Consider the following 15068-nt stretch of genomic DNA (forward strand, 5'->3'; position numbering starts at 1 on the left):
CGCCAATCTGAAGCCACCATCAGCAAGAAACAAACAGGCGCTTTTAAAGGCCACTTAGGTCATTTATAACACATCAAATGTGTTTATCTTTTGGCCAATAACTTCCCTCCTGTAGAATAATTAACCCAAAGATTAAAATACGCACATAATGATATTCTCTGCGGCATGTTTGGAAGAGGAATGTATTGAAATCTCCTTATGTCTTTCAAATAGGGACTAATGAAGTGTGTTGTGACTTAGCCACACGGTAAAGCACTATGCAGCTAGAAATGAATTATGACAGAGCTTTATTCCGGCCTTAGTAATATCTACAACATCCTTATCGGGGAATAAAAGAGCAAGTTCCAAACTGGTACTCCATTTTTGTGAAACAATGAGATTTCAGAGACGGAGGGAAAGAGAATCCTGATAGAATAAACATCTAGCGCCCTTATCTTGGGTGGAGGGGCTTATTATGCAGACGTGCCAGTTTCTGTGTAACACACACCTACGTTGTTTGAATTTTGTACAACGAGCATGTATTATTTGCATATTTGCAATACCGCCCGGTTTATTTTTCTTTCAAGTCCTCACTGATCATCCTGCAGCTGAGCAAACAGCAGCGGAGGGAGATTAGGTAACCTTTGGAGCCACTCCGCATGCCCATGCTGGGGTCCGGAAACATAGCATGGTCCCCTCTGTCCTGGACACCCCTCTCCTGGCCACCACCCTGCTCTGGAATCTCTGAGTCATCTTCTGAGCTACTGGATTCAGCCAAGTGTCAGCAGCTGGCCCCTGCGACCCGGGCCTTCCTTGCTGCCCGTGCCCCCTGCTGCTGTTCAATCCCACCCTAGGCGGCTGGCTGCTCTTCAAAAGGAGGCGCACCGCACCCCACCTTCCCACCAGACCCACCGCCCAGCCTGCCGGGGTGCACATGGCCTGCCTTGGAGGGGCCTCTGCCTCCCGTGGTCTGCTTTGTCACCTAGCTGGTAACAATGGTGTCGGGAGCCACATCCACGGAGTTCTTAAGGCCTGGGTTAGGACTCCACATGCTACAGTGCTTGTGAGCCTTACAAAAGTCCTACGAATTTGCAGCATTCTCTCCTGGATCATGGCACTCACTGGCTCTGAAGGCGGCATCTGGCCCCGTCCCCAGAGGACCTCACCCCCCATCCTCTGTCTTTAGTTTCTGGCTCTCTGTCTAGCCTTTCCCCAGACTGAAGTCCTTAAATAGAATTCTCTTTCATGGGGCTGGGGATTTAGCTCAGCGGCAAAGCGCCTGCCTGGCAAGTTCAAGGTCGTGAGTTCGGTTCCCGGTACCGGAAAAAAAACAAAAAACAAACAAACAAACAAAAAAATTCTCTTTCATCCTTGACTGTCTGTCCCGACGGCTCCCTCACCCTAGGGAACTCCTCATTTTCACACCCAACAGCATGTCTTCAGAGAAGTTTTACTTAGCCCTGCTCCCAAGCCCAAGGAAGTCCTACATTGCAAAGTCACATTTCAAACCACTGATTCAGTGATTGCCTTTCCCCTTAGGGTAGGAAGACCAGGGCCTTGTCTTAGCAGTCTACTGATCATATTCTGGCCTCTAGTGCAGTGCTCGTGACATAGTGCCAATGTACATTTGTTTGTGTAGGGTTTGCTGGCAGATGGACAGATGGGTTGGTGAACTCCTACTCCTGCTCCAGAGACCCTACCATGGCACTGGGCACTATGCACTCAGTGAGTAAGTGCTTAGCCTGACCCCGCAGCTCAGGAAAACACACCTGTATGAGGATCCAGCTTGAACTCCTGTGCCCCGGGGCCATGCAGAGAATATGTGATCTGAGCATTGGTATCGGTGTCCAAGTCTGTGGCTGAAACTTTCAGGATGAAGTGTCCTGGCGACACATCTTCACGGACTCTGCCGGTATAGAGAAGCTGGAGATGAAAAGACAAAAGGGAGACTGTGGGAGCTACGCTTAGACCCAGGCAGAGGAAGAGGGACAGAGATGAAGGCAGCAGCAGAGAAACTAAAAGAATGCAGATGGGCGGAGACAGAGAGAGACGCAGAGAGAGGGACAGAGGAGAACAGAGGGAAGAAGACGTGTGAGGAAAATGGAGACTAAAAACTGAAAGAAGGAGGCAAGAGGACAAGTCAGAAAAGAAGGAAAATGAGCGAGGAGTCCCCCGCCCAAGAGCCTACTCTCCAAAGGGCCTTACATAAGGTGGGTGGGCTGGGCCTGACACCAGTGTCCCATGGAAGGCCAGATCAAGCCACTCCAGGCCACAGCCGCTGCTCTTGGATGAGGCCCAGCGGTTATCTCTCTGCCTGCATTCCCATGATTGACTGGTGGCCTTTGAGTCAGGTCTGGATCCCAGTGGCCCTGAGACCTGCCCCCGCCGCTCCCTCCACAGGTGTCATCATGGCATGGCGTACGTGTGGGGTCTCTGAGAATTCAGAGCTGTGGCTGGCTGTGGGCCAGACTCCCAAGCATCCTGGTCTCCACCACAGCAAGGTCAAGCAAGCATGGGCCATAGTGCACTCTTGGTGGGAGCTTCAAGCCTGGCTGGGCTGAGTGGAAATGGCTCTCCAGGCCTCTGTTCTCCAGCTCTAGAGATGCTGTTGGTCGCGCTGGGAAGGCCAGGGTGAACCTGGTCCCAGCCATTCTCACCATGGAGAGGATGGAGGTTGTACAGTGGCGGAGGGGAATGAGAAGGAAGACAGCCACTTTCTCTCCACTTAAAATGTGCTCCTCTGGGATCCTAAAAAGACTTTTTCCACACATCCTAATGATCCAGATTCCCTCTTCCTATTGCGCTTCCATGTGACTGGAGTGTAGCGGGGCAGAGGAGGAAAGGTAACAGCACATACGTGTTTGCGTGTGTTGCAAGGTATGTGTCTGTATGTGTGTGCACAAATAAATTGATATCTATATGCAAATTCCTATGTCAGAATGATATATTTTATAAAATAAAACTGCAAAGTAATACAAATCCCTCCAAAGTTACAAGCGACTTTCCTGTGTTTTAAAAATATATTTCAAGGCAAAGCTCTGTGACAATGACTCTTAGTTTATGCCCTCTAAAAACACACGTCCTCTCCTGCTGATCTCTCTCAAGCCTCCCTTTCATCCACATCCCACTCAACATTTTTCCCCTGGGGAATTTGGGGCTCAAGCATGTGAAGTCCTTAGAGCAGTATCTTTTACCAATTGTAACAGTCTTGTATCTGTGTATAACCTGAAGAAGAGTATTTGCCCTGGGGTGAAGAGCACCTGACCTAGAGTGAAGAGTACCTGCCCTAGAGCTAAGAGTACCTGCCCTGGAGCAGAGAGTACCTGCCCTGGAGTGAATCCCCTGAGCAGATGTGGCAGTATTCACAATGGGTGCACTGCAGGGAGGTCTCTGGAAGGATTTGGCTGTCGTGACCAATGCTAACCAGTGAGCAGCAGGGATTTTCCCAGTGAGCGGGGTAGACTTGACAGTGTGTATTACTTCCGCATGAGTTTTGTAGAGAAATAGGGCTTTGTACTCAATGTGGGGAGAGAGATGTAGTCTAGGATTCCTGAAGATCTTTGTGTATACCTATGGGGCAGGACAAGGAACTGCCTACAATGTCTCCTGCCCCGGAGCACTAGGCTGACGCCCACCCAGGAGAAGCAGGGACAGGTGAGGTCAACGGCAGCCTGCTAAGAGATGCACCCAGGTTCCTCCTTCTCCCTCCAGCTCCTTATCTACTTTTCCTGCCTGCACCCCCTCCTTGGGATCTCACCTGTGGGCACTGAGGGCTGTTATCATTGACATCCAGGACAAAGATCTCCACGGGGACCGAAGCCTGGAATTTGCCATCCGATGCCGTAATTCTGAGCAAGTACTTGGCTGTGTGCTCTCGGTCCAAGGTCTTCCTTGAGGAGATCCTCCATTCATCCCCAACTTGGTTGATGGCAAACTGGCCCAGGGGGTCTCCCTCTAAAAAAGATAGGGCATAGCTTTCAGAAGCCAAGCAACAGGAACAACCCAGACTTTATGTAAGAGGTGATCGCCCACCTGACACTTCTTTTAGGATTGCTAAGAAAGGAAAAAAAATTCTTCTCTTAACTAGGAACCCCAAATTCTCTATTAAGTCAGTTTTGGGGAATTATGAAGACTCTTCTGGGTTTTTAAGCATCTCCTATTACATGAAACCATCAGTGCAGGAAGCACCACTTCAAAATATGTGGGGGACAGGTGCAGGAGTCTTGCTTTTTTGGGCCTGGAAGGCACTGGGAAAAGTGACAGATAAACAAATTTCCATCCTGTACAAGACAGGTCTGGTATCTACAGCTATTCAACATGGAAGGGCAGGGAGCGGTCAGTAACGCTAAACTCCCCGAGGTTTTAGCACACAGCTATGGCCATAGACCACGTGGAAGCTTGGGAGGAGCACCCTTCCTCAATTCCAATGCTGGCAAGTGTGTGGGAAGATAGAGTCTCACTCTGAGATTCGAAGATTCCAGAGTTGCAAGGTCTGGTTATTCCAAAGTTGTCTATATATTGTCATTTATTATATTCTCTTATTCTTGGATGTTAAGACTGTTAGATTTTCAAGGGTCAGACATTACAAGGGGATAAGGTTCTATTTTAATGTTCTGTTTTTCTAAGACTCCATGTTTCATGTAGCTCTGATCCTGTTTCCAGGTTCTTGGAACTTCAGACCCATGAGTGCTCCACTGGACACGAGAAGTAGCCAAAGGATCCGTTTATGGGAATCCAATGATATGGCACCAGAGATGGGAAAAAAAGACACTCTGACCAGGTGTGGTGGTGCACACCTGTAATTCCAGTACTCGGGAGGCTGAGGCAGGACTGCCACAAATTTGAGGATAACCTGGGCTATGCAGTAAGTTCAAGGCTGGTCTGAACCACATATGAAGACTGTGTCCCAAAGAAAGAAAGAAAGAAAGAAAGAAAGAAAGAAAGAAAGAAAGAAAGAAAGAAAGAAAGAAAAGATTCACTGGGTGGGTGAAAAAAACCACTGTTTGGCGGGCTTACCCTTTGAATAAGGAGTCAGGATTTAGTTTTACAGTATGTATCTGCTGAGAAAAGGAGCTTGCAGGGTACAGCTTTAATCACAGCCCTGACCCAAATTCAGAATAGGACCTTGGCTGAGTTTCTCCCCTGATCTGGGCCTTGGTCTTCCCATTTGTGAAATGAGACTATGCTAGAATCGTATCTGAGGGAGGGCTGTCAGTCACTTCAACACATAAGACCTGTGACTGACAAAAAAATTTTCCATCATCCCCAACTTGCCCTGGGAAGGTCATGACTCTATAAAGAGTCACCTGGCAGAATTTTCATGGATCACACAACTCTTGGGGGCCATTTCTGTCCTCTAGAAGATAGCTGGCAGTCAAGACTATGACCCTTATTTCACCTAAAATTATGAGAGATCTTCTTTGCAAATACTTTCCAATTCACAGGGGGCCTCAGAGCATCCTCCAGTTACATCTCACCAGCATCCCTGGGAGAATGACAGCAGGCTGTCAATGACAACAGGCTGCCCTATAGATGGGGCAGCAGGGGCTAAGTAATTTACCCTGCCCCTGCCAATTTGCACTACTAAAAAATGGCAGAGCTAAGATTTAAGTCCATGTTTTAGGTCTACCACTTAAACCCACCCCTTGTTGGGTCTTTAAAATACATCCTGGTGCCTCCACTCCCTGACAGGCGTCCTTACCTGTGATGTAGCAGGTGACCTGTCTGTTTTGCTCAGAGATGTCAGCATCCAGGGTCTTCAGAGTGGTCACAAGCTCGCCAGGCTCGCTGTTCTCAACCACAGATCCTCTGTAGTCTTCAGAAGCGAATCGAGGAGCATTATCATTTTCATCTGTAATGGAGACCTCAACCAGAGCCTGAGAAGATAGCTGGATGGTCTGTCCATGGTCATAGGCCACCACATGAAAACGATAGGTCTGATGGGTCTCACAGTCAAGTTCCTTGAGAGTGGTGATCCAGCCACTCTCACTATCAATAGCAAAGAGCTCATGGACATTGCTTCCTGGCTCCGCTGACAGCCTGTAGCTCACCTGGCCATCATGCCCAGTGTCCTGGTCATTGGCAGTCACTTGAATGACTGTAGTCCCCCCCGGCATATTCTCAGTGAGGAAAGCTTTATATGGATCAGCCTCAAATATTGGCCTATTATCATTGACATCTGTCACTTGGATGTGGACAGAGACCAAGGCCACAAGCTCCATATCCTCGTGGGGACAATGTGCCATCAGATCAATCTGGTACCATTTGGTGGACTCGTGGTCCAAAGCCTTCCTCACTTTCAGGACTCCTGTGTCTTGGTCCAAGGAGAAGATCCCATCTCTGTTGCTCTCTGGCGTGGTGCCCTGCACGAGACTGTAGATGACTGGGTCTTGAGCCGCCATTGCTTTAACAGCACCAATTTCAGAGCCCACTGGAAGGTCCTCAGATGCAGGGAATGTATACAGTGGCTCAGAGAATTTGGGCAAGGAAATGTCATTAGAGACAACCTGAAGTTGTACTGGCACCTGAGAATCCCAGTGAGGAGGGCCGCCATCCTGAGCTTTGACTTTGAAGCGAAGGGTCTTGTTTTCCAATCCCACCAGGCTCTCTTTGACCTTGACCACACCAGTGATTTCATTGACATCAATGAGATCATCAGCCAAGTCCTCCATTGGGTCTACTGAATAGGTGACATCTGCATTCCGACCTTCATCTGCATCGTAAGCCAGTACCTGGATAACCGGGAAGTCTTTACTGACATTTGATGGGATGGACAGAGTGTACTTAGATGCTTTGAATTGTGGGGCATTGTCATTCTCATCCGTGAGGATGATCTTTACAATGCAGAAGGCCACTTTTCCTCCTCCATCCCGAGCCATCACCTTAATAGCAATGACTCTTTCTGTTGAATTTTCCCGGTCTAGTTTTTGCAGAGTGGTGATCTGACCATGGGGATTTATGGAGAACTTTTCACCTGCCAGTTTATTAATGATAGTATAATCTACAGTGCCATAGGGACCACTGTCTTTATCTATAGCTAGCAACTCAATCACCTTTGTTCCCTCCTTTGCATTCTCTGCTAATTCTGCCTCATATATGTGCTGCTGGAATTCTGGGCTATACTTGTTGGCATTTGTGGTGTTGATATACACAGGCACAGTTGCTTGGAAGACTCCATCTGAAGCACCCACCCTCAAATTGTAAGAAGAGTCCAGCTGCTTTTTGCAAAGGTTGAACATAGAAATTATTCCTGATGATTTGTTAATGGAGAAGTGCCGCTCCTGATTGCCAGAAAGAATCAGGTACTCCAGGCGGGAGGTGTCTCTGCTGTCAGGGTCAAGAGCTTGCACTTTAAGAACCAGGTGTCCACAGGTTGCTAGCTCACTGACGTTCGCTTCATACCGAGGTTGCCTGAACTCTGGGGGATTGTCATTGATGTCAGACACATTGACAATCACAAGGGTCTCGCCAGTGAGCGGTGGATCTCCCCCGTCCATTGCCCTGACTTTCACATGAAAGTGTTGTTGGGCTTCATAATCCAGTTCTTGAAGTGTGACCATCTCCCCTGTGCTCCTATGGATCCGGAAGAACTTGGGAATGTCTGAGCCGTCCTCCACGATCTCATAGGAGACCTCACAGTTCCGACCCGAGTCTTGGTCGGAAGCCAAGAGTTGGATCACAGGGGTCTGGGCAGGCAAGCCTTCTGAGACTGAAGTGGTATACACCAACTGGGAAAAAGTGGGCGGGTTATCATTGATGTCCTCTACCAAGACTTCCACCGTAGCTTCAGAAAATGACCCCAGAGCTGTATCTGTGGCTCTGACTGTGAATACATGCTTGGTCTTAGACTCATAGTCCAAAGGTCCTGTCACCGTGAGAACACCAGTCTTAAAGTCAGTGGTAAAGAGCATCAAAGACTCTTCCTCCACGATGTTGTAGATAAGCCTGAGTCCCTCTGGACTCCGGGCCTGGGTGTGGAGAATGGGGGTGTAGAGTGTGATATTCTCAGGGACTCTCACTCTGTAGTAAGGACTCTGAAACAGTGGGTTGGATTTATTTCTCACGGTGACAAGTACCTCTGCCTCGGTCTGGAGGGATGGGGTTCCTCCATCCCGAGCGATGACTTTGAGGCGATACTTATTTAAAGCTTGATAGTCAAAAGGTTTCTTGAGCGATATGTCCCCAACATAGGGGTCAATTCGGAAATATGCGTAGTCTTCTGTAAATGCGTATGTGACTGTCCCGTTTTCCCCCAAGTCCTTGTCAGTGGCAGACACCTGAAAGAGGACATCCCCTGGCTCTGTGCCATCTTGAATGATTGTGTAGTAGGGCAGATGCTTAAACTCAGGGGGGTTGTCATTGATGTCCTCAACAGAGACTCTGACCACAGCCTGAGCCACCCGCGGGGGAGCCCGATCGTCCCTCACTTCCACCACCACCTCGAGAATGTCCCGCTGCTCTCGGTCAAGGGCCACTCCTCTAGTTTGCAATACGCCTGCTGAGGTGACCACATGCAACAGATCTGTGCCGTTTAAGAGAGCGTATGAGAGGGTGTCATTCAGATGATTGCCCTGGACGCCAAGAATCACCAGTGTCTTTCTGTCTTGTAAATTCTCCTTCACACTTGCCCTATACACAGCCTGGTCAAACTGCAAACTTTTGTCAAGGACTTCGGTCAGAGAAATTTTTACCAATGCAGTATCTTGATAGAGGCCATCAGAAGCCCTAATGGTGAGCTTCCGAGAGACTCCCACGAGGGCAGGATTCAGCACGGATACGCAACCGGTGATTGGGTGAATGGCAACAGCTTCATCTGCATTGCCGGTTTTGATGCTGTACGTGACTTCAGAATCATCATCACTGGCCCGCACGGTGAGGAGCTCCATCCCAAAATGAATGGGTCCAACGACTGCTACTTCGTATATCTGCTCTGCGAACCTGGGTGGGGAGTCGTTCACGTCTCTGATGTAGATGATGACCTTGGCAGGCTTGGGTGCAAATAAAATGGGGCTCCCTTGATCATGGACATAGACGTTGAACTGGAAAAGGGGCCTGGTCTCATAATCTAGCTCAGATAGAATGATTAGGGTCCCCATACTAGGATCTATTTTGAAAAACTTCGAGGCCTCTGGATCCAGAATTTTATAAACTAACAAGGCATTAGCTTCCTTATCCTTGTCAGAGGCCCGGATCACAAAGGGATTGTTGTCCTCGCCCACGACCAAGCTGTACAAGGGAGCTGCTTCACTGATGTGGCCCACAAAGGTTGCATTTAAGAACAAAGGTGCATTGTCGTTTTCATCAATGATGTAAACAAGCACCACGACGTCAGTAAACGCACCCATCATGCTGCTGCCTCGGATTTTCAGCTGGTAAGATGAGATCTTCTCATGGTCTAAGTTCTTCTGGGTGGAAATGAGGCCAGAATACGAGTTCATAGAGAACACGCCGTCCTTGTTTCCCTCTCTTAACTCGTAGGTAACTTCTGAGGGGCTTGTGGCAGAGACAAGGAGGATTGGTGAGCCAACGGGGATGGATTCAGGGACTTCCACGAAGTACTCAGTGTTTGAAAAGATGGGGGCGCTGCTGTCTGAGGGACAGACGTGAATGACCACTGTAGCCAGGTCATGCTTCCGCGGGGACCCTTGATCTTCTGCCTTCACTATCAGAGTGTGCCGGATGTGGTTTGCCTGATTGAGTTTCTGGGCTACAGTGATGATGCCTTGCAGGGTGTTGATGTTGAATAAATCCTCACTGTTCCCTGAAATAGAAGATGAGACAAACTGAAATGGATCATGCTCTCAAGAGAAACCAGTTAGGCTTTCCAGGCCAGTGAAGAGCTATCCCAAAAGTGGGGCAGGGCAAAATCTGCACTCTATGCCATCCTAGATTTAGTGTGATGTAGAGTACAGGGTAGATATCTGCTTTATACGATTCTTACTACAGAGCACATAGTAGGTGCTTCATAAATGACAACTTCAGTTGTTACTAAATCTCTGAGACACAACTTAAGCTATAAACCAAAACTGAAACTGGTCTTGAGGCCTAGAAAGGAGACCTATACTTTGTAAGACAAGCATATGCCACCCGATTTTTATAGGGAAAGCTTTAGTAAACATCAGTTACATTAGAGAGCATTTTACCCACCATTTACATAGTTTTATCATAGCTTTGGTTATTTATTTAAAAGATGAAACTGTAAATATGGAGTCACAAACTGTCAAAATGGACAAGGAGTTTGTAAACTACCTATTCCCTCTGTGTCCTATGGAGGGGAAGTCCCTTGTTGGTCTTAGGAGTCTGGGAGAGAGGGGCTGGATAGAACACCCAGCTCTTGACACTTTGATACCTGCACCTTCCTTCCATACCACTACCTCCTTCTCTCTCTCTGTTTCCTTTTTATTATATACTGGGGATTGAGCCCAGGGCCTTTACACTGACACCCCCAACTCTTTTCACTTTTTATTTCAAGACAGGTTCTTGCAAAGTCACTAATTGCCCAAGCTAGGTTTAAACTCACAGTCCTCCTGCCTCAGCCTCCAAGAGTGCTGGTATTATAGCTATGTGCCACTGTACCTAGATCACAGCTGTATTTTTTAACTTTAAGGCATTCTGATATTACCTAATTTTTAAATATCTAGCCACTGCCTACATGATTTTATATTATTTCCTAGATATTTCTCTTTCAGTTGATTTACTCTAAAATTGAGAAGTATTGTGAAAAGACAATTTTATATTGCTACTTTAAAAAAAATTATCACATACCATCACTCAGAAGCTACCATAAAAACAAATCAATGAAAAAATCTAGATATAATCTAAAGTGCATGAGCCTGAGACCTGCCGTCTTTCTCTAATAAAAACAAAGAGTAACAAGTGTTGAAGAAGACTAAAGGGGTTCTGGCACTGACTGAGGCTTTGCCTTTGATTAGATCAGGAAGCCTGAACGAGAATCAAAAAGCAAGTGTGCTCTCCAGCCCACTCGCCTATTCAACACCATGTCTGAGAAACACCTGGATCGGTTTGCTCACTAATACAGATCTTATTCTTAGGGAGGCATTTTTCATCCTCATTATCCATGATTTCTGTGGCAAAGCAGGCAGCTGAGCTTCATTATAAAACTTTCAACCTGACTGTCCCACTTGTTTGGTTTGGTTTTAGTGGTACTGAGGAACAAACTAGGGCCTTCCTGCTGAACTACATCCCCAGCCCTGTTTGTTATTCTTAGACAGGGCCTTGCTAAGTTGCCCAGGCTGGGCTGAAATGTTTGATCTTGCTTCACTCAGCCTCCCAGAGTGCTGGGATTAAAGTGAGTGCCACCACGCCCAGCTGTGACTCTTCCACCCTTAGAAGCCTTTTCCAACTCATGGGTTAGGTGGCCTGGGACACAGATGCCACGCTCTGACAAAAAGCACACTTCTTACGAGTAAACAGCAGATTTAGAGTGGTCCCATAAAAAGTAGCTACACTAACTACCTAAATATAATTTTAATTCTAACTTATTTCTTATGTTATACTGCCAAGAGAAAAAAACCCAGGACACAAAATTGTATGTCAATGAGATAAATAATTAGTGTACTATAACTTGTGTTACCCTTCCTTGGGGATGAATAGACTTTTGTCATAAGCATTTCTTCCAAAAAGAAAATGTAAAAAGCTCTGATTTCTTGAAGATGCTCTCTGTGAGGACAGCGAGCAAGTCATATTCATCTTTGTCTTTCCATAGCATCTAATTTTAATAGCTTATCATCTGCAATTAATATCACTTAATAATTATCTTTAATCTATGATATTGACTGTGCATGATCAACTATTAAAATAATCATTACTGATGCACTGGACAGTGGATATTATCATTTTGTTATATTGACTACTTATTGATGAGTTTCTGCCCATATAAAACTTTGCTAGGACCACCACAGCAGCAATCCAAAATGGTGCTAATCCTACAATAACAAAGTGTCCCTCCAAGACTAACTCCCACATTCTTCTAGCCCCAAACTAAACTTCCTGCCCCCTTTCTGCTAGCGTACCAACAACCCCTCAATCCTCTCGAGATACAATACTTCACCTACCCGTATTAACTCCACCCCAGTCCAACCTAATAAAAACCCTGTCCCCCAGCTCCTTCCTCCGAGGGTCCTTGTAATCTCCTGCAACCCTCCCGCACCAGCAATAAAAGCTTTTCTTAAATCTCTGTCAGTGTCTCTCAATGGTGCCCAAACCTTACACTTGCAATTAATACTGATTGGTGATATTAAGTAATAGTATATTTTACAGTTTATAACATGCATTAACATACATTTTTTTCTTTGAATTTTTACTACAATAACAACTTTCTGGGAAAGGTCATTTTATTCCTGTGTTAGAGAGGAAGAAAACCATGTAACAGGTACCAAGTCATTATGTGGCGTTAGTAGGAGATATAGGATACTCCCAACACCACGCCATACTCCTAATATTCATTTGTACATCCCTTCTAATGGATATGCATGAAGTTAGCACATTTTAAAATGTTACTTCGGCTTCATAAGCATCTCCAGCATGCATGGTCATTGGTGGTTTATATCATATATATGTAAATTCTCCCATAATTTGAATAGTCCTTTCATTATTGTTATTGCCTTCTTTGGAAGTGTGTTAATTTAGGTCATTATGGTTCCAGGGAAGCTCTAGAACTCCTTGTTATTTGCCAACTCTGAGAGAGCGTGGTACGTGATTAATTTGCAGTCAAGCTTCTAGTGGTTTTGCTTATCTCCAAGGCATGCTTCCCCATCTCCTGCCCTCAAGGCCAGGCCTCTCACCTTGCAGGAGGGAGTAGTGGACCTCAGCATTGGCTCCCCAATCAGCATCCACAGCTCGGACCTGTAGCAGCTCTGTGCCGGGGGCGATGGTGTCAGGAACCCTCACCTCGTAATGGAGCTGAGTGAAGCACGGTGGGTGGAGGTTTCCACCCTTCACATGAATGGTCACCCACACAAAGTTCCTCTTGATGGGCATTTCTTGGTCTCGGACCTATGGGTCCAAGAGGTACACAGGGAACATCAAATGGAAAAGGAAGAGGTAGGATTAGATAAAGGTCAGTGAAACTGACCGCCAACGAAACTATACTCAATTGTAGCTCTGTGCATTCCTTTAAATCTCGCTCCATATTTTATGTTTTTTTCTTTTTATCAATAAATGTATCATTTAATGATTATTAGGCTTAGGTGTTTTAATGGCTGACCCTACATGAGGCGAAAAGAAGTATTAGGGGTGGGATCCAATATATCCCCCAAAAGCCTTGTTGTTTTGAAGGCTTGGTTGCTGCTAGGCTTTTGGGAGATTGGATTATGAAGGTTCTAACTCAAGCAGTGAGCTGATCCACTAATGAGATCACAATGTGATGGTATTATCGGAAAGTGCTGGAAACAGGAGGTGAGGGTTAGTTGAAGAGAGTGGCTCGTGGGGATGTGGCCTTGGGAACCACATATTGCCCTGGTGCCTCACTCTTTGGGTCTTTTCCTCTTCCTGCTTCCTGGTCACCATGTGGTGAGCAGATTTCCTCCATCCCTCCACCTTGCCATGATGTTTCTGTCTTTCCAGGTTTAAAGAAATGGAGCTTGCAGACCATGGCCTAAAACTTCTGAAACCATAAACTGAAACAAACCTTTCCCCTTGAAGTTGATTTTTGTCGGGTATTTTGTCACAGTGACAGAAAGCTAACATAGGCAGAAAAGCAGGATTTTCTAGATTATGCCTCAGAGAATAGTAGTTCTTCAAGATGTTAAGATGTTATGTAGGAAAAAAATTCTGTCATCAAGTAAATTAGGGGATCACTAAATTAAATGAAATTAAACAGTTTTCTTCACTGCAGGATTTCTCAGAGTCTTTATCATATATTAAGGTGTCCAGAAGATATATACTAGCTTATGAGAACCCTGACCTCAGACGAGGCACTAGACTCTAATTCTGGCTTCACCGAAATGACGGAGTAAGTATCTCTTCCTCTGGGAGCCTGGGTATAGGGTTAGAGAAGTGGGTGGGGTAAGGGCTGGAACACCTGAGGTCCGCAGGGTGTAAAACTTAAGCTTTCACTGTTAAGGTCATAAAAATGCAGGTACATGACGCGGAGAGTAAGTACTCCTTACATTTTGTGTCCTACATGCCTGACCCTAATGCTTGTGCTGGAGGGAGGGTCTCCATCCTTTCCAGCTCTGACACTGTGTGAATCCACATTGTAGCCACGAAGTCATGGAGCTGGGAAAACTCCATTAGGACATGTTTGAAGAGAGTCTAGAGAAAGCCAAAGCTGACAAGAACTTCCTTGGTAGCCATCCTATCTGCCTGTGCCCCAGGCATCCTGTACGGAAGATGCCTCTGGCCAAATATGAAGTATCACTTCTCTGCCCCATGACTAGTGTTACGGGCATTGACAGCCTCTGTCTGTGTCCACCTCCTGCCATGCATGCACGCCCACCTGCCCGCAGTCTCCCACATCTCTCACCATAACTGTCAGCGTGTGCTGGGAGGGCCCTGAGCCCGGGTCCAACTTCCCCACAGTCACCAGGACACCAGTGCTCGGGTCCAGCTGGAAGAGGCTGGCGCTTCCCGGGTCCTGGCTTCCCTGGATCGTATAGATGAGGCCTTTGCCCTTGTCTTGATCCGTGGCCTGGACTCGAAGGAGCTCAACCCCAGGCAGGGTATCCTGGGGGACTGTGACCTCATAGTGAGGCTCCAGAAACTGAGGCCGGTGGTGGTTCACGTTGGCGATCATGAAGATGTAGACCTGAGGGGACAGCGAGAGAGAGCGTGGGCTGGGGCTGCATGGGGGCAGGGGCCTGTCTGTCTGGATGCCCCCGCCCTCCACACTTGGCACAGTGCCTGGCACACAGCATTCTTGCTGCATAAAAATTTGTTGAAAGAATTATAAGATTTCAAAATCACAAGGCTCTTTGACACCATGCTTTCCAGTGATTTTCAAAATGAGACATTTTGTTAATGAGCCTTTTCTTCAAGTGAAATGTTATGTCAAAACCCAACACAGAAGACCGATAAACTCTAGCTGGAGCCGGAGTAGAAATCTAGCGGCTCATTACCTGACTCCCATT

General features: G+C 46.7%; 1 protein-coding gene across 2 annotated transcripts in view; it reads right to left on the reverse strand.

Moving 5' to 3' along the window:
* Positions 1–15068, reverse strand: part of Fat2 (FAT atypical cadherin 2) — an 89541-nt gene that overhangs the window by 35909 nt on the left and 38564 nt on the right. For both annotated transcript variants that reach the window (XM_005376163.2, XM_005376164.2), the window contains exons 8-12: positions 14465–14746; positions 12783–12993; positions 5681–9739; positions 3737–3933; positions 1749–1902 (exon numbers count right to left, since the gene is read on the reverse strand). In XM_005376163.2, the coding sequence (XP_005376220.1) occupies positions 1749–1902; positions 3737–3933; positions 5681–9739; positions 12783–12993; positions 14465–14746 (4903 nt within the window). The remainder of the gene's footprint in view (positions 1–1748; positions 1903–3736; positions 3934–5680; positions 9740–12782; positions 12994–14464; positions 14747–15068) is intronic.

Source organism: Chinchilla lanigera, unplaced genomic scaffold (assembly GCF_000276665.1).
Source record: "Chinchilla lanigera isolate Chin_1 unplaced genomic scaffold, ChiLan1.0 scaffold00007, whole genome shotgun sequence".
Classification (NCBI taxonomy): domain Eukaryota; kingdom Metazoa; phylum Chordata; class Mammalia; order Rodentia; family Chinchillidae; genus Chinchilla; species Chinchilla lanigera.